The 24769-nt window shown below is 35.0% G+C and overlaps 1 protein-coding gene across 2 annotated transcripts in view; it reads right to left on the bottom strand.

Moving 5' to 3' along the window:
• The window catches only part of LOC150077411 (AP-2 complex subunit alpha-like), a 588904-nt gene that overhangs the window by 151336 nt on the left and 412799 nt on the right, over window positions 1-24769 (bottom strand). The window contains exons 20-21 of one of the 2 annotated variants that reach the window (XM_090386478.1): window positions 18887-19059; window positions 3218-3341 (exon numbers count right to left, since the gene is read on the bottom strand). The exons of the other annotated variant lie outside the window; for it this stretch is intronic. Of the exons in view, the coding sequence (XP_090242604.1) occupies window positions 3218-3341; window positions 18887-19059 (297 nt within the window). The remainder of the gene's footprint in view (window positions 1-3217; window positions 3342-18886; window positions 19060-24769) is intronic. 2 annotated transcript variants of the gene reach the window in all.

Below are 24769 nucleotides of genomic sequence, written 5' to 3'. Positions count from 1 at the left end.
TGCATCTGATGAATGGATAAGAAACATTATTATTATACAATCACAATTTAATGATGTACATTTTCCAAGCAGTTGTTGGAGCCTTGTTTATTTGCTATTAACGATAACATGTGTTGCCAAATACCATTAGACTTCTTTTTTGGAATACTTTAGAATAACTGGTTTGTAATCTATTGCTGAAAATTCTCAGAATGAGTTGAATCGTAGTAATTACTCACCTTGGTTTCTGAGTGAAATGGCAGACTTGCAAATGAAATTCAACCATTTTCATTACCAGTGTTCAGAACAATAAGCTATGTACTACCACTGCTCCTTGCACTTTTGAAATGAAACCTTCTAGAATAATCTTGCCAATCCTACCTTAGCTTTGAATGCATGAATATTTATGTTCATCTAACTAAATAACTGGATGAGGATTTTGGGACAACAGATTATATTTCACTTGTTAAAGATATCTATTCCTGGCAACTGCTATATTTACATGTTCCATTAAAACTTAACTGTACTTCCCTCATTCAAATCATAAATGAGAGAAGCACAATAACAGATCTTTTATGATGCAGCAAAATGACACTTGGCTACTAATGAATTCAACATGTCTTTAATCAATTTAAGTAAATTGTCATTAGACAATTTACTTAAATTGATTAAAGACATTGAATATACCAGTAATCAATGATACATTATGATTACTGGCATATGCAATGTAAATCAAACATCTTAAGCAATCCTTAGTGAATCTATTTCCAGTAATGCTTACACATCTTTTGGGGCTTCTTTTCCTTGGCATCAGCTGCTGTTGTTCAATCAGTGCATATTTGCTCAAGAAATCCCAATGCCTGGAATACACTTTCATAAATGGATGAAATGTTTATTATAGGTTCTCAGTTTTGTTTTACCCTTTATAAAATAGTTCACCACATTTCTCAACATAAATTGAGCAGATGACTATAAATTTTTTCCTTTCAGCAAAACACTACCACTTGTCTTTGGAAATTGTTTGAGGAAGAAAGGTGGGGGCTTATCTTGATCATACAATCAGATCTTAAAACTTTATTTTAAAATATACCATAGATAATTTAATTGACTGAGTTTTCTTCAAACAACTGTGTATCTGATATATATATATATATATATATATATATATATACACAAAATTCAGACTTTAGTGTGCTATCTATTTCATGTCAGCTGTTCATAATTCTCATCATAATGAAAACTACCTTTTGGGGAAGGAGTGTCAAAAGTTTACCAAGTTGGATTTCATATAGATCATAAACTAGCTTTAATGCCTCAAATTAATCATTTATTATCTGAAGTAAAAAAATTTATAGCTATGATTTTTCAGATATCTTGTATGATATAAAGTGATATGCATGTTATATCATACAATTTTTATTTCCATATGCTGGTAAGTATTTGGTTCCAAAGAGCTGGCTGGCTGGCTTCCTTACTATACAATCAAATTTAGTCACTGTTCAAAATCTTATAGCTATTTTAAGAATTTGTAAACAGTTTCTACAACCTCACTTCTGGTCATCTCTGTATTTCTCTCACTAGTCTACATTTACTTTTTAAATGCTTTTTTTTTTACCACACAAACTTTCTCAACGTTATATATACCACAGATGATTAAAAAAAAAAAAAAAAAATTGAAATGCTCTACATGAAATGGCAGCATAGAGGGATCAATTCCACTAAAGGAACTGTGACCAAATACTTCCTACCTCAAATATCATTTATTTCAAATTAAGTAACTCAGAAATAGTTCTATTCTAGTTTCTCTAGTGTCTGATTAATGTTTCATTGATGAACTTTTTATAACCTCTCTAATTAAGGATGTGATGGGAAAAACCAAACATCTAGAGTTATTATTTTCGGATAGCTACTGTTGTTTATAAAACGTTATTCTAATTGAGAGAGAATACACCACAGAAGAGAATGTAATAGCTCAGTGGTCCTCACGCTGGCACTGCAGTATCTGGTTTTGCTGTGAGGTACAGAGTTTACTTCTGCTAGTCTATTATGAAGTTAGTGGTTTACCATAAACTCAATTTTTTTATGTTCTCCTTCGGAGAAATTACCAGACTTGTGTTACATCTCAAATCACTATATATGAAGGCTGCACTGTATGATATGAGAGAGAGAGAGGAAAAAAAAAAATAAAGCTTTTTGATAATAAAAAAAAAAAGACATGATATAATATGATACTTCACACTAAAGAAAATGTAACATCACAAAAGAAATGCCAGACAGATGAAACTGCTGAAAAGTAAATGGTACATGTCAAAAAAGTTCCTGGACTTTTTGACACAGTTTCTCCAAATCTGGAAATGTTTGGCTGGATAGTGCAGAGAAAAGCTTGAGTCGCATCAATAACTTCTTATTCACTGAGGAAATGGGGGCTGAAGACGATTTTTTCTGTGTCTGAGGAAACATTGGAGCATGTTCTTCACACTCCAACTGCAACATAAACATGAAGAACACAGTGAATATACATTGTAGCATGAATTTCCCAACACTGCTAAATATAGTTCAAATGTCAATTTCTAAACTATATTTTATGTTCTTCAGATAAATACAATGATGAATAAAGGAACACCCTGTATATGTGCACCTGTTTGGCCTTAATAACCTAAACAGCCCATATCTGCATGTCCCATCAGTATCCACAACAGTTTTATAGTTTGTAATTCCCACAAAATCATGTCCCAGTTGAAACAGCACAAGAATCAATTTCACCACTGTTAAATTATTAGCATGTCTACCCCCCCCCCCCAATAGTTTCTGACATATCTAACACTGCCTTACTATCATCAACAAATATTCTTGCACCTCTTCTATTTAAGAGTATCACATGTAATTATTATGGAATACACTTAAATAGACTGTAAACAGTCTCTCTCTCTCTCTCTCTCTCTCTCTCTCTCTCTCTCTCTCTCTCTCTCTCTCTCTCTCTCTCATTTATAAGCACAGACCATGCTCTCGTGTATTTTCTCCTGGATAGGAGAAATGTCTAGATAATTTTCCTAGATAAATGTCCATGTCTAGATAAATTTAGAGGTACTTTCAATTTTCATCCTACCTTTCAAATGTTTCTCAACACTGCCCTATACCTGCAAATTAAATTCTCAAATCACCTATTCTTAATACTGTATCACTGTACCAAGTAATGCAAATAATTGCAATCAAAAGATAACAAAATCTGTTTACTTACAGAAATTGCATTGTCAAAAGTGGCAGTTCATTGAAGTCTTCAATACATTCAACGTTCAGTTGTTGCTGTACTTGAGCACCTGCTTCCACAACTGGTTCCGCAGGTTTATATTGGATGTTCAACTCTTTTTTAAAATGAAGTCAAGCTCTTTATATTTATCAAATAAAAGACATGACACTGGTACCTGACCAATAATACTTTTCATTCAAAGAAATTCAACATAAAGTTAATTTGTTTAATAGAAGATAAAAGCTCAAAAGCAGCTGATATACCAAACTGTATATCAACTGCTTAAAATGTCAGTAACAGGATATGAACAATATCTACACAAAAAATATAGGATTAAGAATAACACTTCACTCCATGTAAGTACTAGTCCAAATTATCACGTGATTGGTTTTAAGTAAATAGATTAATTGGACTGATTCATTTCTAAAAGCTGAATAATCTGGCATAAAAACTGATAATATTCCAAACTTACTTTGGGGTCTATTTTCAAGCAATACGATGCAAACAATATCTCATGCAATATGATGACCTTACAGCTCTGTGAAGACAAAAACTTTCATCTGCAGGCTCCAATGATTGGACACGTTGCAGATGGTATGAACTCATTTGGTTTGTTGACAGTATCCTCCTTACAGTGGATTGGGAAATACCCAATTGTTGGCCTATCACTCGAGTACTCTTACTCGGATTGTCTTCTGCAAGACGTAGGACATTCTCCTCATTGTCTGGCGTCCTCGTCGTTCGCTCTTGATTCATGGTACCTCTAGTGAAACAACCAGTCTCACGTAACCTTCTGTGCACACGTTCGAAAATCGTATGATGAGGAGCACGCCTGTGCGGGAAACGTTCCTGGTACAAGCATAGAGCGGCACGCCTGTTACAGTCCGCAGCTCCATATGCGAGGCACATGCCGGCCAGTTCAACGTTTGAATACTCTTCCATCCTACTGCCTCGGGAACTGGTTCACAAATGCTGACTTCCAGCGGGATCACTGTTCACGCGACCTCCCATTCAACGTCCTCTACCGCATGACGAAGGCATTTCGGACCCTGTAATGCTATGTGATTCCGATTCGTCTTTATGCCCCCTACACCTCCTGCAAGTTTGTCGCACTGGTAGTGAATCACCCTGTGTGTGTGTGTGTGTGTGTGTGTGTGTGTGTGTGTGTGTGTATATATATATATATAATTATTGATAAAAAAGTAAAGAGAGAAAGTTAAAACGACAATAACTGTAACTAATATGCAAATAATATTTATGAGTCAATGCAGTTGCAAGCAATCATGCAATACACCCATAATGTTAAGGGTAATATAAAGAACCATTAGAATAAGCAAATCAATCCAATAATAATACCATCAGGGACCTAAGAACACGCAAAAAAAAAAAAAAAAAAAAAAAAAAAAATTATCGCTTTTTACCGACAATCTAGATGACTTCAACTGGGGCCAACCACCCAGAATGAAGGCAAAAAACGACAAGAGGTTGTCTGTTTCTGTGATGATCAATATATGCTAAGTAATTGAAATCTAAACCAAATATAAACCAGTATAGGCCGAATGTAAATCGAATATAAATAAATAGAAAGATGATAATAAAAGTTAAGAAAATTTAGAAATATTAGAATCAAAGGTGAGAAATATAAGTAAAATATAAAAGTAAGCATATATTAATCATCGTTGACTCGACAGAGAACGTAATTTAATGATTAAAATAAGATTAAATATATAATACATACTACATATTAACCGTATCTAGGACATAATGTAATGGTCGTCAAAATAATGTGGTGCCCCCTATGTGATGGATACGGTAAAAATAAATAATTAAATTAACGCATAGAGAAACATGCAGATAGTAAGAAGAAAAACTAAAGGAGTAGGAATAATAGAACCTGAACTCCACAAAGGCGAAAAATAGTAGTATAGATAAGAAATAGTTTCTCCTACGTCCTCGGATTGCCCTAATAATTTCGGAGAAATAAAAATAAAGAGTGTAGGACAGTTTAAAGACATTACAAGATATAAGTTGTGGCTCGGGTATGCCCGGGATCGCAAACCCATTCCTATAGTAGGACCCTGAGCTGAATTTGCATGTTATCTCAGCGTGAACATAAGTAAATTTAAATGAATTTAACTATATATTTATAAAAAAAAAAAAAAATGATACACTGTAACTTGCAAGCCGGTGGGTACAAGTTTTCTATGCCGTAAGACACCAAGAATGCAAAGTGTATCCTATTTACATATATACATGGCACTAAATATAACGATTATATCGAAAATTATATTAAAACAATAGGTTCAGAAAACAAATTTTTGAAATTAATTATGTTTATCGCTTTCCTGAAATGATATTTCAGGTAAGCGATAGGGAAATTATTATTGATCAACCTGCCGTACAATGCTGTTAAGCCCGCTGAACAATTTTTATTACTATTGCAGATATGAGCAATCCTTAGACATTGCGATAAAATTATATTAGCATGCACTGATTTTGATATATTAGATTTCCAATTTGTAAGGCTGACTATGTTAAAATTAAATGCATCTCTTTTATTATATATGTTTATGTCTATATTATTATTATGGAATATTTCTATATGAAGATCCAGATAATTTGCTATAGTATCGGAACTATTAGTTTTTTCCAATATAAGTTCTACTGGATATAATTTACTGTAATCCTGGACAAAATGTGGACAATTAAAAACACATAGATCATCTACGTATCTATATATAAGTAGGTTATCTTGGAATTCTCTTTCTGTATAATGTAGATAAAGGTTTGCGATTATGCTTGATGCTGGACTTCCCATAGGGGTGCCAGTCAGTTGCAAGTATAACAATGTTCCGTCATACACATAATTATTAAAGATGAATAATTTTATTAGAGAATGCCAATAGGTTAAATCAACCTTTATGGCATTTTTATTTTCTAAATATAGTTTCTGGAGGACGACTTAAGTTATCAAGATTAATGCTCGTGAAGATTAGTTTTTCTTCTTACTATCTGCATGTTTCTCTATGCGTTAATTTAATTATTTATTTTTACCGCATCCATCACATAGGGGGCACCACATATTATTTTGACGACCATTACATTATGTCCTAGATACGGTCAATATGTAGTATGTATTATATATTTAATCTTATTTTAATCATTAAATTACGTTCTCTGTCGGGTCAACGATGATTAATATATGCTTACTTTTATATTTTACTTATATTTCTCACCTTTGATTCTAATATTTCTAAATTTTCTTAACTTTTATTATCATCTTTTATTTATTTATATTCGATTTACATTCGGCCTATACTGGTTTATATTTGGTTTAGATTTAAATTACTTAGCATATATTGATCATTACAGAAACAGAGAACCTCTTGTCGTTTTTTGCTTTCATTCTGGGTGGTTGGCCCCAGTTGAAGTCATCTAGATTGTCGGTAAAAAGTGATAAATTTTTTTTTTTTTTTTTTTTTTGCGTTTTCTTAGGTCCCTGATGGTATTATTATTGGTTGTTTGGTTTTTTAAGGAGCATTAGCAACTAAGGCCATATTGCTCCGGGTCATGCGGTGGTCATTCCCTGACCTTTCCGCATCCTCCGTATTTGGTGGTGACGGGCTCGAACCCCGGTTTAATCAAGGAGCGTGTGCTACGCACTGCTGCTCCTTCCCACCTGGCTATGGAGGCGCCATTATTATTGGATTGATTTGCTTATTCTAATGGTTCTTTATATTACCCTTAACATTATATATATATATACTCCTTTAATTAGCCAATTGGGGGGGTTACAAGTTTTCTATGTATGTAAGATATAAAAAGTATGTACTTTTTATATTTGATAAAACTGGGAGCTTTTTTTGATATGGTAATATAAGTAGGCTGTAGGAAACTGGTTGCTTAGAAGCTTATTGTAGAGATTTCTGATATATGTTAACTATGAATTTTTTGCTATTGCATATAGTGGCTATTCTGATTCTTTGGGACAAAGTGATGTTAGCATGTACCATTTTGGAGATATTAAAATGCCAAAGCATAAAGCTATATACGTTGACAGTCGTCCGAGAGTTATTAAGATCTATATCTAAATCCAGGTTGTTGGCAGCCAAGTTATTATTGATTTTTTACAGGTAAGCATTTGTAGGAAGTTGGGGCAACTTTGCTTTAAGTAAATAGTCTATGTATCTAAACATGCTGATTTCTGTAGGCAGTGAGATTTCATACCAGTATAAGTATAGATTGGCAATGATACAACTGGCAGGGCTACCCATTGGGTACCTATGATTTGTTGGTAGACTGTTTACCATCAAAAACATAGTTGTTGGAATGCAGAAATTCAATAAATTGTTCCCATATGTCAGTTTTTTAATCTATTATATGTTTGTATTTATTTGACAGATTATTTAAGACAAGCTTCAAATTAGTGTAATCAATGCTGGTGAATATGCTGTTGAAATCAAAGGTTTGTATATATGAGATATATTGCTATTATGTGTTTAAAATAGGGATGTTGTTGATGATAATCCTGCTATCACGTAGGATGTTAATGATAGATTTCAGTAACTGGTCTAAGGTTTTACCAGATTTGTATGCATAACTACACTGGGATGAAGTTTATATACGGGAAAACTAATTATTAATATTAAATTTTAATTTTTTGTTGATAGCTATTAACTTTTTTGTTTTGTTATAGTGAGACACTGGCTTGTATGTTTCACTAGAAATGAGTTCAGCCTTTAATGTATGAAAGTAAAATGCTTTACATATGATGACATTGCTACTGGCTGCTTTGTCGACCATTAGCATTAGTTTAAGGTACATGGTGCAAGAAAGCAAGCTTAAATAGCATCACCTAAAAAAAAAAACTCATTTCACCCATCCACTCGCTTTCAATGTTTGCCTAGTTCTGCCTTGAATCTATTTAAGCTATCAACTTCTACAATGACAGATGGAAGTTTGTTCCAGCAATCAGCCACACACTGGCTAAAGGCAAACTTACGCACATCAATCCTACAACTGTCTTTCCTCAGTTTGAATTTATGACCTCTCAGGTGATTATTCTGAGCAAGAGGAAGAATCCCGTCAGCATTGAGCATGCTCAAACCATTCACCTCAATCAGATCACCTCGCAGGTACATAGTCTCCAGACTGTAATTTGCAAAACTTAAGCCTTTGTTCCATTCACTAATCTTGTTGCCCTTCTCTGCACTCGTTCCAGCAGCTCTACATCCTTCCTAAAATGAGGCCTCCAGACCTGTATACAGTACTCAAGGTGTGGCCTGACCATTGCCTTATACAAGGGGATAATCACTTTATCCCTAACAGAAAAATTCCTGTATATCATCAAGACACCATGAGCTACTCTTGCAGACTGTCTGCACTGCTCAGAAAACTTCATATCTCCCTGCACAATTTCCCCCAGGTCCTTTTCATTCTCTACCACTGTTAGTGTAGTACCACACAGTTCATACATTACTCTGGGGTTACTGCTTCTCATATGCAGTACTTTGTTTGTCAATGTTAAACTTCAGTTGCCACCTCTCAGCCTATCTTCTCAAATTTTCTAGATCCTGTTGCAGCAGCAGCATATTGTCTTTAGTCCCTGCCAACCTTCATATCATCTGCAAACTTGGACATTAAGCCTGATTAAGCCATCAATATCATTAATAAATACAGAAAACAACAATGGACCCAACTCTGAACCCTGAGTGACTCCACTAATAACATTAGTCCATGAAGAGCAGTGTCCATTGATTACCACTCTGTCTTCTCCCACTCAACCATCCCTTTATCCATAGCAGCAATTTACCTCCAGTGCCACACTGCTCCAATTTGTGCAGCAGTCTTCCATGTGCAACAGTATCAAAAGCCTTCCTAAGATCCAAATATATGACATCAAAGTTATCAAGAAATTACAGGTCTGTAATTTCTTGTTTTGCCCTTTGATCCTCCTTTATGAATTGGGGTCACATTTGCACATCTCCAGTCAATGGGTACCTCCCCTGAGTCAAAAGAAGCTCTCATAACTGTGGCTAAGGGTTTGCTTACTTCCTTTGCTGCCTCCTTTAATATAACTGGATAGATCCCCTCCACCCAAGGTGCATTTTTTATGTTTATCTTCAACAATTTCTACTCCACTTTGCTCTTAGTTATTACAAAATCATCTAACTTACTGCCACAGTTTAATTCACTTCTGGCATTCCCCTCCCTGAATAACTCCTCATGTGTGAATGTAGACACAAAATACTTATTTAGTTTGTTAGCTACCTGAGCAGGATCATCAACAGTTCAACCATTGATATCCAGTGGACCAATCTCATTCATCCCCTTCCTTCTAGAGTTTACATAGGTAAAGAACTCTTTGCTGTTTTTCTTTGCATCCTTTGCCAAAGATTTCTCATAATCTGCCTTTGCCTGCCTAACCTCCTTTATGACTTGGTTACAGACCAGCTTATATCTATCATAGGCTTCCATCTCACCTGCTAATTTATACGTATCCCATGCATTTTTCTTCTCTGTCCCATGTCTAATTAGTTCATCTGACATCCATTTAGGCCTAAACCTTAAACAATATTTCTTAGTTGGTATGAAAAGCCTAGTAGCTTCCAAGATTAATTCTTTGAATGCTTCCCATTTGAATTTGCTCTTGGTAACATCATCAGTTGGTCCCACAGTATAGAATTTAAATACTGTCTCGGATCTCCATAGTCACCTTTACAAAAGCAGAAACCCTTCCCTTTACCCCTGATGGTAGTTACCTCTGAGCAAATCCCACTTCACCACACTGCCACCTAATGGTTCCTTTGTCTGCTGATAATCAGATCAAGAGTATTACTCCATTTAGTTGCCTCCCAAACATTTTGCTGTAGAAATCAATCATCAAATAAATCCACAAAAGACTTGGTAGTGTGTGAGTGACCATCCCACAAATTCTAGTCAATCTATCTACTAAACTTCAGTTGCCACCTCTCAGCCTATCTGCTCAAATTTTCTAGATCCTGTGTAGCAGCATACTGTCATTAGTGTCATTAACATCCCTGCCAAACTCTCTGGGAAATTAAAAATCACCCATTATAAGACATTCTGATTTACTAGCCCACTATTTCTCTGCACAACTGCACATTATACTCATCAGATTTATTAGGCCTATAACACACGCCTGTTCTCATTTTTATTTTCCCAGTGCTTATGTCACACCAAACAATCTTTCTGCATGTGGATAAATACTGTCAACAAAACTAATAAATAAATACTGTCACTTCCTAAGCACTTCTTAATTCATTTCACAAATATATGTGGTCTCAATTCTAATCTTATGATGAACATCGTAATGTTCATCATAAGTTCATCAGTATAAGTTATGATGAACAACGTGGCTAGAACCAATATTCCTTACATTTCAAGGGTACAGCTCTAAAACGGTGTTTGCAGGCCGGCCGCTAGTTAGTACACCGGAACGAACCTATTGTTAACTCTCTAGGAGGCTTCCAGATCAGCTATTGTATAATCTTGCTACCTTTACTCTGCCAGTTGGTGACTGGAGGGAGTCCGAGTAGTGTGTATGCGGGGAGCATTGTCAAGGCCACATTATGTCAAGAATCTAGGTATATTCTTACCATGCGTATGCCATATCCAAAAATTTCATTACTTTATACAGCATGCCACACCCACTTTTTCTTACTATTGAATATACCACGAATTGTAAAACTAATAGAGCAAGCTTATCTGCGAAAAGATCTAAACCTCCCAAGCACTTCCTAGTTCATTTCACAAATATACGTGGTCTCAATTCTAATCTCAACGATGTCCATTTCCACTTGCAGTCTGCCAAACCCCATATACTTTTTCTGACTGAATCTCAGTTATCGGTTGATTCAACTACTGCTCATCTCAGTTGCCTGAACTATTCGCTGTATGATTCCTTTCGCCTCAAAGGTGGTACTTGTGCATATGTCCTTTCTGATATTCCCTGTCAGAGACTTGGTAATTTGAAATCTCCTCTGGCTTAAAATCTCCCTACTTCATTGTGTCAAATTCATCTGTTGCCTCTACCGTTCGCCCAACTCCACTAATCACTTGGAGCTCTTTGACTTCCTCTCTTTACAACTTGACTTTCTCCAGTCGAACTTTCCTATCAGTGAGGTAATTTTTCTTGGTGATTTTAATGTTCAACTCCAGCTGGCTTCCGTTTTCTAGTTACACCGACCCAGCAGGTCGAGATGCTGAGCCTCTTACAATTACTAATGACCTTGCACAGATTGTTCATTTACCCACAAGATTACCAAACAATCCTAACCATATAGTCAACACGCTTAATCTTTTTCTCACAAACAACCCTTCTAAGTACACAGTCCAAGTGAGTGGTCCTTTAGGTACCTCAGATCACAACTCGGTGATTGTCTCTTCTGCAATGGCGCCTTTATCTCATGGCAGTTCCCAACCTCATTGTTTGGCATTACAAGAATGGAAAATGGGATGACCTGCGAGATTTCTTTTCTTTGGTCCAACTACTGTTTCAAAACTTCTGATGTCAACGTTTTCTCATATCGTGTCGGTGAAATTATCCGTGTAGGAATGGAATTCATTATCCCACACTCCACTTTAAAATCTCTTCCTCTATCTAAACCTTGGTTTTAGAATAAATGTGCTAAGGCTGTTCAAGAGAATGTTGCATATTGTAATTGCCTTGTTTCCAATTCTTCAGTTTCATTTTCTGACTACACCAAAGCTCACAACAACTGTAAAGCAGTTATTAATCAGTCCAAACTAGAGTTTGAGCAGGCTAAGAGTAGAAAACTTGCTTCTTGCCCTAATGGTAGCCGAGCATTCTGGTCTCTTGCCAAAGTTATTGGCCTCAACTTTAGCCCATCTCTGCTCCCACCTCTGTCCAAACCAGATGGTTCTGTTGTCACTTCAGCCAAGGGTAAAGCTGACCTGCTAGCATCCCATTTTCCTTCCAACTCATGTATTAATGATCTTGGTAAAACACCTCCCACCATTCCCAACACACTCCATTCAGTGCTTCCTCTGGTCTTCCATCAAAATGATGTCAGAAGGATTTTGACGAATCTTAACGCTAAGAAATCTCAAAACCGGTGCTCCTGAACTTACTCCTATTCTTTGCCGCCTTTTTTCACTTTCTTATTTCAAAGGTGTTTTTCCTTCTGCTTGAAAATTTGCTCATATCCAGCCTGTTCCTAAAAAGGGTGACAAATCCCTCCCATCCAATTATCATCCCATTGCAATTACTTCTACTCTTTCTAAAGTAATGGAGAAATCAATTAACTGCCAACTCTTGAAATATCTTTCAATATCTAGAAACATTTTGTCTGATCAACGATCACCAGTATGGATTCCGTCAGTGTTGATCCACTGGTGATGTTCTGGCCTATCATACCCATTTATGGACTAATTCAATGGAAAGGTTCGGTGAAACACGTAGTTGCTCTTGACATCTCAAAGGCTTTCTATCGTGTTTGGTATAAACGTCTTCTAAACAAGCTTCCATCTTATGGTTTGTCAACTGTTTTTTGTAATTGGTTATCCAGTTTTCTCTCTGATCGCTCACTGAGGGTGATGGTAGATGGCTCTCTGTCTTCTAACTTCTCCACTAATGCTGGTGTCCCCCAAGGTTCCGATCTTTCCTCTTGTATATTAATGACCTTCAATTGACTGGAAATCCTATCCATAGTTTTGCCGATGATACCACATTGCATTCCACTTTCCATTTTGAGAAACCTTGCCCTGCTCAATCAGCTTCAACTTCTCGAAAATCTGTTACCAATTCCTTAAATGCCGATCTTCAGGTAATTCTCCAGTGGGGCAAAGACAACTTAGTTGATTTCAACCCTTCTAAAACTCAGTCTTGTCTTATATCTCACAAAAAAGATTCTTCTGCTCCTATGCTTATCTTTAGTGACACTCCGATTTCTAGGCAAAATGATATATCTCTTTTGGGGATTACCCTGACTTCTAATCTCTCTTGGCACAAGCACATTACAAATATTGCTTCCTCTGCATCTAAAAAACTTATTTTTCTCTTTCGCTCTCGGCGTTACTTTTCTTCCAAACAGCTGCTCACTCTGTATAAATCGCAGATCTGCCCTACAATGGAATATTGTTACTACATCTGAAGTGGTGCCCCCAAAACCTCTCACAGGCTTCTTGATTCCATTCAGAAGAGGGCAGTTATGTTAATTTATGATTCATCTCTAACAGAGTCTCTCCACTCGCTGTCTCATCGACGTACTGTTTCTGCTGCATGTCTTTTCTACAGATACTTCCATGGGCACTGTTCTTCTGAATTGGCTTCTGTAATTCCCGATCTCTCTTTCAAAACAGTCCAAACACGTGCAGCCACCAGCCAACATCCATTTACTGTCCAACTTCAACTCACAGAACCAACTTTTCATCTTCCTCGTTTAATCATTCAACTGCCGTTTTCTGGAACAACCTTCCTTCATACGTATTTCCTGAAACTTACAGTCTACAGAAGTTCAATATCAACAAATATCTTCTTTCATCTTCTCAACCTCCAACCCAAGCACGGCACTAAGTACTGTAGGTTCTAATACCTCTTGTGTTTGGGGTTTACATAAAAAAAACAAAAACATTTGGAGTGACAAGATGGGTGAAATGGGAAGGGATTTTTTTTTTTTTTTTTTTTGGCTGATGCTGTTCAGCTTGCTTTCTTCTTGCATCATATGTCTCAACTAATGCTAATGGGAATAGCAACCCCAAAACTGCCTGAGCACGATGTTTTGCGGTATTCTTCATGCTTTCCTACCCTCCCATATTTTTATTTCTTGTGAGCCATTAGTTTATTGAACGTAATATTCGAGATACTCCTTTTCTGCTAAAAAACACTTTTCTCTCCTAAACAAAGTTTGGCAACTATTTATTGCTACTTTGCAAGCTTGTTATTCCTTTCTATTTTGGGATGCATTACTTCATGTGTTTAATACCTATCCCCATTACACATTTGTAAATGAATTTACTATTTCTCTAACTTAGTTTCCAACTTATTACACATGGGGTAACTAGTGCAATTTAATTTTGATTATTTCCTTAATCTTTCCGATTTCTTGGGGTTGCCTGCTTATGCCATATATACTTTAGATTATATTTATTTGAAACTGTTTATTACTACACTACAGTACAGACCTTCTGCTCAGTCATATATACCTACACGACCTCAGAAAGTTATCGTTTTCTTTTAAATCTTTACTTTCAGCCTTTGTCAGGTCAGCCATGAAATATAGGAAAGTTATGATTTAAATTTAAATTTTAACCCTTTATGCATTACAGACTTTTCACATGTACTACGTGCTGTGTTAAATTTAATAAGAATATTCTACAATATTAATAAGCAAGATGCTGGCGTTTTAATTGAAACACCCTATACATATAAAAATATTACATACATATATATTGAAGGGACAGGCAGTTACTCTGCCGTTAAATTTGAAAGTGTCTTTATAATATGCTTTTTCTTTGCTTTCTGCTTGCTAACTCAGGGGCTCACATCTGGTGAGTATGGGCTTGGCCCAGGGATCTGAGCTGGATATCATCATTCTTCTCTCTCTCTCTCTCTCTCTCTCTCTCTCTCTCTCAGGGTAACTCAGAATTTTTTTTTGGATGGTGTAGCATAAGCACCAGACTTCCTTGTACTATGTCTAGTAATAATAATAATAATAAACTAAATTTTATACCTCAAAATCTATTAAGTCGAGGAAAATTGGGGTAGTATTGCTATCCTTACTCTTCCTCGCCTTAATTTGGCAAAAGTCTTTTCTTTTGTTGTCTAAGGCCATATTGCTCCGGGAATATCCGGTGGTCATTCCCTGACCTTTCCGCATCCTCCGTATTTGGTGGTGACAGGCTCGAAACCCGGTCTAATCAAGAAGCGTGTGCTACGCACTGCTGCTCCTTCCCACCTGGCTACGGAGGTGCCCGCCTTTTCTTTTCACTACATAATTATTTTTCACTAGTAAATAAAGCTATAAGAAAATTATTAGTTGGCAATGACTTTCATTATTTTTGATTTCCTGCTATCTGTCAGGCTAGCTGCTATTATGCCAGTTTGCTGCTAAATTTAACATAGTTTGAATCTATAGTTTTAGAGTATTTGAACCTAGACTAACTGGCAAATAGCAAACAGAAAAATATAGCCTTAGCCAATTATGGATAGGATGTATCGAGTGGTGCTAGCTCTCATCAACGTACCATTCAGTGTATCCTTTTATCAGTAATTTGCTTCAGCACCATCATATTATTATTATATTATTTTATTTGTAAAATAATAAGAGAAGTTTACCTCAATATAGTACGTAGAACACTTCTGTATGATACTTTTCAAAATTAAAACGAAAAAAAAAAAAAACGAAAATCTTACATTAGAGTAACAAATAATTAAAAATCAATTTAACACAATTAAAAATAAGAAAATTAATTTAAAAGAATTTAACGAAAAAATTGCAAATCTATATTCCTTCCTCATTTTAAATTAATTTTCTTATTTTTAATTGTGTTAAATTGATTTTTAATTATTTGTTACTCTAATGTAAGATTTTCTATTTTTTCGTTTTAATTTCAGGATTATCATATGAAAGTGTTCTACGTACTATACTGAGGTAAACTTCTCTTATTGTTTTACAAATATTGATATCAATGTAGAATGTATTGAGCATTACAGCTCTGGTTCATACTATATTATTTTATTATAAATGATGTGTTTAATTATGGGGTATAACAATGAAGTCAAACTTATGTTACTTAAATACTTGGCCTTATGCCTCTGTAGGTATATAATTACTCTGAATTACATAAGTGCTTATGTGTGTGTCATTAGTTGCATTTGTTATACAGTCGAAGCACTATATAACGACCCCCCCAAGGGGAATGAGAAAGTGGCTGGGACCAACCACATAGCATGTTATAACGTGTGGGACATTAAGAGGGTCATTATAAAGAGCTTCAACTGTATTTGAATTTTTCTTTCAAATAAAAATTTAGATTTATTGAAATTTTAAGATCAAATTCAAAAGTTTCAGTCAAACTATGACATCTGTCATAATTGGGCTGAAGTTTTCGAAGTCTACATGACAAACAGCCTAAAGCTAAGAATAAGCAAGATAGACCCCAGTGCCTTTTAACTGAAACACCCTACATATTCTTTTTTATCTCAATGCATACTGAGATAAATAATAGATATTAATAAATACTAACCTTATAACTTTGGATAAATGAAATTTCTTACACACAAGTTTCCCAGAACTTTAACTACTATGCCAAAAGTATAATTGTATAGCCTACTAAGAAATATCTTCTCTGTACATGAAATGTAAATCAGAGATTAATTTTTATTATCATTACCGGTATTAACAAATCTTTATACTCAGTTGATGTACAGGTCACTGTACAATAAAAAAAAATCAGTCCTGGACTAGCAATCTTTCATTCATTGTTTCCTTTAGATTATTTATTCAGAGATCCCTGAACATCTTTCAAGATACTATTTAACAACATATATTCTATAATGAAAATTAATATTCTCTAAAATGACCCTATTTTTACATCTCCAACACCGAACTCTTCCAGTATTTTTTTTTTTTTTTTAATTAAATGATCCCCAAAATAAAGTGTCAAGGGTGTCATCTACCTCACTTGAAACACCCTGTTTAACCCTAAGTCACTTTCCAATGCTTCCTTCAATCCTCATATTTACCATTTTTATATAAACTGCTTATTCCCCTTAACCCTGTGATGGGAATGCACCTGAGGATAAAATATTCCAGCACTTTTATTTTTTCCCCCTAATTTAAAAAAAAAGCTATACAAGTGACAACTATACCAATTTATCAATTCCTTAATTATGTTTATGACGGATCAGCATAATTATTTTGTTACTGAAGTAGTTCAACCATAAAAAAAAGAAAAAGTATTTCTTAAGCCTATTAATGCATATTAATTATCTCATGTTAGCAATCAAAAATTAATTATCAGCTTCTTTCCAATGCAATTACTGAAATTATCATTAGTCATATGATGCTGACAAAAGTTGTTGTTTGTTTGGTTTTTAGGAGCATTAGCAACTAAGGCCATATTGCTCCGGGATATGCGGTGGTCATTCCCTAACCTTTCCGCATCCTCCGTATTTGGTGGTGACGGGCTCGAACCCCAGTCTAATCAAGAAGCGTGTGCTACGCACTGCTGCTCCTTCCCCCTCCACATGATGCGAAGAAGCCTGAGGCTTATATGCAGCACCATCCAAAAAAATTTCCCGAGTTACCCTGAGAGAGAATCAGAAGTAGAAAGGAATCACCAACAAAGAGAAAGATGAAGATATCCAGCTCAGGGCCTTGGGTCTGGCAAACTCATACTCACCAGATGTGAGCTCCTGGGGTTACGTTACACCACTGTCAGCATTTGATCTGTGTCCCCCAAGAAACTCTCACTAGCTTCAGATTGTGTGTGTGTGTGTGTGTGTGTGTGTGTGTGTGTGTGTGTGTGTGTGTGTGTGTGTGTGTGTGTGTGTAGACCATTCACTGCAGCATGCAGTTTATTAGAAATGATTTCACTCATCAATGGTAAAGATAATGCCCAAAAGTGAATGGTTTTTAATAATAATAAAAAAAAGCATAGCAGAGGGTTTATTTTAAAAAAGTAATTAAAGTGTTTTTAATAAAAAAAAAGATTAATTCACAGGTTGAAAATAAAAAGTGTGCATCAAAAAGTGTACAATTCCAATTTTTTCCTGCCAATTTTAAGGTTATGGCATACTTATCCCAAGGTCTGTCAAGTTAGGATGAAATTTGAGTACTCAGCAGAAAGTTAAAAAAAAACACCTTAGACACATTATTGTATGCTTTTTCAAAATCAAAAGAATCCTAAAGAGATTTTTTTTTTACTTCCCCTGACTTTTCTACAATTTGTGATATTGTTAAATGATCCTGGCAATTAGTTTGGCCTAAAACCTGTCTCTGCTATTTCTCAAGGTTACATTCAGCAATAATTTAACCCTCTTCTAGTTGATACTTGTATAGATTTTATCTGGTATAATAAAAGGGATAAAATTTCTCAATTTCCATATTCAGCTCTATTTACCTATTGGTGTAATTAATGCCGTGGTCCAACCTTCTGAAACTTTGAACACAACCTCTGGATAAGATAATAAAAAACACTATAACACCGTCTGTATAGCATTTCAGGTCTGATTTCATCTACATTTGTTGCCTTTCCATATTGATATTTTCCATGACCTTTTCTACCTCAATGATACAGATAAGATATTATCCAAAATTTCTCCTATTTTGAATTAACATCTGTTACCTCTAAAATAAGCAACGATATTAAACAGAAACTAATACCACCAATTAGTTTTCCTTTCCTTTCAATTTTTTGAAATGGCTTGTTTGAAATTGCAAAATTGTTGCTTGCTATCTAGACTGATCATTTGTCAAAGTACATTAACTATTCTTCAAATGCTTCATCCACCATTGCTCCCAAAATTGTTATTAAAATCATGTAATTTACTGATCTACTTTAGTCAAAATCTATGAAACAAACTAAAATATAAAATTAACTCCTCTAACTAGTTAGTCAGTATTCTTAAGATACACATACTAAACAAATAAAATCCTAAACCAGAAAGGATACTTGATGCTAAGTCCCCTGGGCAAGAAACAGTTGGGGTAAAGTTCTGAAAAGAGAATGGAGTCTTATTTCCATAGAATAGTCCCACACGGCCTAGGTTTTGTCTGAACTCTGCTTTAATACCGATTTGTAGAAGATCATTTTCGAAAATTATACCATTTTGCTTGCATACCAACCTAACACACACACACACAAAAAAAAAACAAAAACACATTGCCTAAGATGCAAACACACATACAGAAGTATAAATAGTAAAATATTCATAATAATATTTTTCATTAAGTTTTAGCCTATGATTTCTACTCACTTCTGAGAGGGAATGGAAGAGGTGTTGTTAATTATATGAAGAATATATATACATATAGTCTAAACACATCATACACCATCAGGCATCTCTCATATTGTGGAGTTATACTTCATAACTGTTTTGCCATCATTACATCACTCGGGTACCTACCCACCCACCAAAGAAGGGCCAAATAGCCCTGAAACGGTGCCTTCTGGATGGTGGTATCCATCTGAGAATAAGTAACATTAGTCTTCTCCTCAGGTGAAGCGTTACTTATTCGAAGCAGTGCAATATCATGGCAACTCATTGTGAAGGTATTCACAATATGAGATATAACTTAAAACTATGCCGTTTTGCTAACATTCTGTTAATTCAGATTTGGCTATGTATTATTGATGCTTTTGCACTATACGTATACATTATATGAAGAATTCAACGCAAATTATATATAGAAAGAACTTATAGTACCAGTTGTTTTCATCATTATAGTAGAGGTGAATAACATAAAAAACAAGCTCTAGCTTATGTTTTTTATGTTATTTAAAGCTTAATGATGAAAATAACTGGTACTATAAGTTCTTCCTATAAATAAATAATATTACATTAACAAGAAGTTCCCTCTACAGATAGTAAAAATAGCCGCTACTTTTTTTTTCTTTTTCCTAAATGCATATTACTTTAAATGTATCTAATCTATAAGCAGTGAATGGAGATTTAGCAAAATTACAAAATAAGATTTCTGCAACTAACATGTTTCTGAACATGAAACTCCATGGAAAAAATGTCATCAACCATTCACTATACAGTAAAATTGTAGTTAAGGATTGTGTGTGTGTGTGGGGGGGGGAGAAGGAATAGTCAGAATTAATAAATTAGGCAAATTTCTGACTTAATACAAATTAAATTTCCCAGTCCCCTCCCATTTGACCTATAGATTTTTTCCCTTGAGCTGCTTCCTATTCCTTTTTCTATCAGCATATGATATCCAGCCTCGCTTTCATCAAGCTAATATCCATTTTGCTATTGTTGTACAAATTAACACTTTGTTTGATTGCACCGAATTCAACAATAACATTGTTGTAATATATTTTTCCATGCACTTACTACTATTCTGCTCTGCTTTACTTTATTCCAGCACAGTTTTAAATAGCCTCTGTTATAATTATTAACATTAGCCATTCAACTGTATTTTCCTCCCCTTTTTTGTTCAGTTAGAATGATAAAAAAACACATTCAATTATCTTCTTTTCTTTGATATCAACCTATACAACTGACTATGACTGCCCAATTCATATTATGTATGTGAGGATTGTAATATATTAGGAGGTAAGAAAAGACAGATACCGCCATCAATGCTTTATAAAATTTCAGTATAAGGATATGCAGGTGCCTTATCTAACATTTAATTTTTCCATACAAATGCTTTTACTTCTTTTACAAAGGGAATGTAAGGGAAAGGGAAACTATTCTGATAAAGTGGTTTCACAAAAGAAACTGTACCATTAAATTCTTGTTTAGGAAAAAACCTGTTTGCCATAAATGAAATATACACATAAAAAAGAAAGTTTGGCAAGATTTTGGAAGGATCAATTACTCTATGGCATAATGCAAATTTTCTCTGTAACCATCCTTTTTTTAAATTTACGATGAATCATGAATCTGAAGAGTAGTTGTGTGTTTTATCTTCTCTTCTGCTGCATTTTCACCAACAAATATGTCCCTCCTAAACTAAGATTTCAAAACTTGTATGCAGTATTCCATACAAGTAACCATTGAAAAAAATAACTTCTTTTTCCTGCTGGAAAAGTTCCTTTATATTGTTGACAGAACCCTATGAGCTGTTCTAGCAGCTTGTTTGCATTGCTCATAGAATTACACCTGCCTGTACAATTATCCCTAGAACCTTTTCATACTCCACCCAAATCATACCATTTGGGAGTTTGGTAACACCCATTGGGATTAGTTACCCAAATGCACTACCTTGCATTTATCACTATGAAATTTCAATTGTCATTTTCCAGCCCATTTGCTGAGTTTATCTAGATCCTCTCAAAGCAGAATACTGCAGTTATCATCATTAACCATTATGCCCACCTTTGTAACATCAATAAACTTAATCACACTGGAAATGGCAACACCAATGTCATTAAATATCAAACATCAACACCTGTGTACTTTTACTCATCACATTAGTTTCACGAAGAGCAGTGGCCATTTATAACCAAGCCTTTCTCTCTATCGCAAACCTATCCCTTTATCCATAGTAGTAACTTGCCTCTAATCTCACATTGTTATAATTTATAAAACGATCATACATAAATCATACATAACATAATAGCAACTAAGGGCAAAATGTGTCTTTATATATTAAGATATATAAATCTTGACATGATTGATGACATGAATCTGAAGAGTAGTTAAATGTAGTCAGAGATATATTCATCAAAGAAAGATGAAGTCAGCTCAATCTGATGCATTTCCAAGAAAATCTGACAGTGAGGGCGATATACACTTTTGCTGTAAATCACCCTCACTGTCAGATGTTCTTGTCTGGAAAGAGCTAGGCAACATACTTGAGTAGTAGAAACAGTCAATATGTTAAACTGTGAACTGCGTCTGACCTAGAATATAAAGAAGTTCATTCATCTATTACTGAGTGGAGGCAGCTAAGATATGCTTAGCGAGGTATTTATCATTTTTCACATATATTGTGAGAATTATTCATCTATCCCAATGTAGTGAACAGGAAAATGAAATGTATGCAAGAAAGGAACAAGTTTAAAAGTGTGGACAATAGCAGATGTATCCAAACAAGCAGAATAAGTATCAGAATTCTAATAAACCGGAATCTGCAATTCACAAAGAAAGTGAACCGAATGACTCTAGAAAACAGACTCCAGATTCAGTCCACAGCAAGCAGATGGCAGGAATTTTTGTAGAATAACTACATGTTCACAGGCCCTAAATAATACCAGTGAATACCAACTAGAGAAGTGCTAAAGTATTACCAATAAGATTGAAGTGGGCAACTACTGACTGGTCAGTTTGACTTCAGTGGATAGGGAAAATCATGGAGGCCATGATAAAGATGCAATATAGGATCATTTAAATAGAAATGGAATTCTGAAGGAAACACAGAATGGTTTTGTAAAGGGAAAATCATGTTTAACTAACCTAGTCAGCTAATTTATGACTAGGTTAACACTTTAACCTAGTCATAACTAGATTAAAATATGAGCATTATTTAAAATGTTTAAATATTTTTACACATATGACCTGGTTTTGTTGCATTATAATCTTAGCCACTGAAATACGAATAAAACCCAAAACAACAACAATGTTGCATTTATTAATCTTAAATTTAAATTGTCACTTCAACTCATTTGCCTAATTTTTCTAAATCTCATTGTCATAGTATGCTTCAATTCTTGTCATTAACCTTGCAAACCTCTGTCATCTGAAAACTTATACATTAAACTTTGACTTCAAGTTGTTCAAAAATATTGAAAACAATAAGAGCTCCAGTGCTCTTATTGTTTTCAAGGAATTCCACTGAGGAATTCCTTGAAATTCCTCAGTGGAATTTCAAGGAAGTGGAATTTTAAGTGGAATTTTAAGCCCTGAGGAATTCCACACCATTCATTCAAGATGAGTAGTGTCCATTAATAACCACTTTCTTCCTTCTGCCACTCAGCCATCCCTTTATCCATGACAGTATCTTGCTCCTAATGCTACACTGCTCTGATTTGTGCAGCAGTCTTTTATATAGAACAGTGTCAGGTTTTACCAAAATCTAAAGTATATGATGTCAGTTATTTTTTGTTAGTGTGTCATGGCGGCTAATCAGATTGTCAGATAAGATCTCCCCCTTAACAAAAGCCATAACAAGTACCATACGGATCACAATACAAGAGTGACCTTGGACTCAATACCAAAGATTATTCAAGCAACAAAGCAATGATTGATAGGGAAATTTCCTGCATGCATTCCCATCTGATGGATGCAGTTCTATATTGTAATATTCTGATTTGATCTTGAATAAAATCATTTTTGAAGTAAAAATTATAAAACTATCACAGTTTACTCAGTATACTACTACTCTTAATTTAAGATTAAGAGTAGCAGTAGTAGAAACTTTCAAAATAAACACTCACTAGTGACAGAATTGGCTTTAAGATATCCTATTTCAAAATTACACTATAAGAAAACAATATTCAATAAAACTAAAAATGAATTTTAATAAATTTTGCCAAACTAACTATCAGCACAAGTATACTTACCTGATGAGTAGAGATTTTTATTTTGCTTGCTAGTGCATCAAGTATAGCGCTGAAACATTGAAATGTTTACTTCAATAGAATTTCCACAGTGTCTACCACAGAATTGCCCAAGATATGTCTACAACTTGACACTGATGGTTTTTGGCACATTAACCTGTGGTCCAGGTTATAAGAGGCAGCCCTACACCACAAACCTGCATCATGAAAACTTCATGATTTAAAGACATTCTTCAGGCCTTTTCGGCATGTGCACTTAACTACCTTATTTGAAGACTGTAACACTGCTTGTCACTCCATACATTTCCACTGTTGCATGGTTAAACAACAGCAATGGGTGGGGTTGCATTCAAACAATATATATTATTAGTACAGTCAATCCTCGTATAGAACGATAGTTGTGTTCCTAAAAATCCTCGTGCAATATAAATAACAGGCCCTATGGGAAAATAGGGTTAGGTGCCGACCACCCAAGGTTGAACACATATTTGTAACCAGAACATTACCAAACACAATAAATAATCATAATAAAATACTTACGTATTTTATTACGACTATTACGTAATAAAATATTGCTACTGCTTTTGCTTCTATCGTAAGCAAACTTGTTTTTTTGTTTGATTTTCTATCGAAACAGATGACAGACGTTCCATCTCTTCCAATTCTTAGTGTCTTAATCTAATGGATTTTAATTACACTTTGAGTTGTTCCTGCTATGAAAGTTGTTTTTATTTTCTCTGCATTCTTTCTAATTCTCAGCGTTGCCTCATTTAGGCCAGTAGCACGTGCAATATCACATGGTCTTCATTTCGCTCAAAGTGTTTCAAAATTTCATATTTTTTCTCTATCAACAGAGGTGGACTGGCCTCCGGCCCACCGGGGTTTCCCCGGTAACCCCGGTGGGCCAGAGGCCAGAAGAGGATGGAGGCCGGTGTGATTTTGGCCATAAACGCTAGTATGAGGCTGCTACAAATTTTCCCGGGTAAGAATTTTTGACCCAGTTCACCTCTGTTTATCGATATTGCTTTTCTTTTTCTCTCTGAATCTGTAGTGTCTTCACCAGGACGCTTCCTTTTCACACTAAGTATTTTACTCATTTTTAGGGAATAAAGCACAATTACAAAATGAGGAGGCACATTTGATGCACATAAACAAGGCTGCGCGCATGTAGCAACTGAATAAACAACACCGTAAAGGCAGAGACACACTAACACCTCACTATCTCACATTTTACTAAAGCACATTTCTGGGGGTTACTACCATAAAACAATTTCCAGCTGCGTTTCTGCTAGTGGAATCTGTTATAAATGGGTAGTAAAC

The sequence above is a fragment of the Mastigoproctus giganteus genome, chromosome 12 (assembly GCF_048544385.1).
Source record: "Mastigoproctus giganteus isolate SK-2022 chromosome 12, ASM4854438v1, whole genome shotgun sequence".
Lineage (NCBI taxonomy): Eukaryota > Metazoa > Arthropoda > Arachnida > Uropygi > Thelyphonidae > Mastigoproctus > Mastigoproctus giganteus.
The sequence above is the reverse complement of the archived record's forward strand: the minus strand, read 5'-3'. Positions and strand labels throughout refer to the sequence as shown.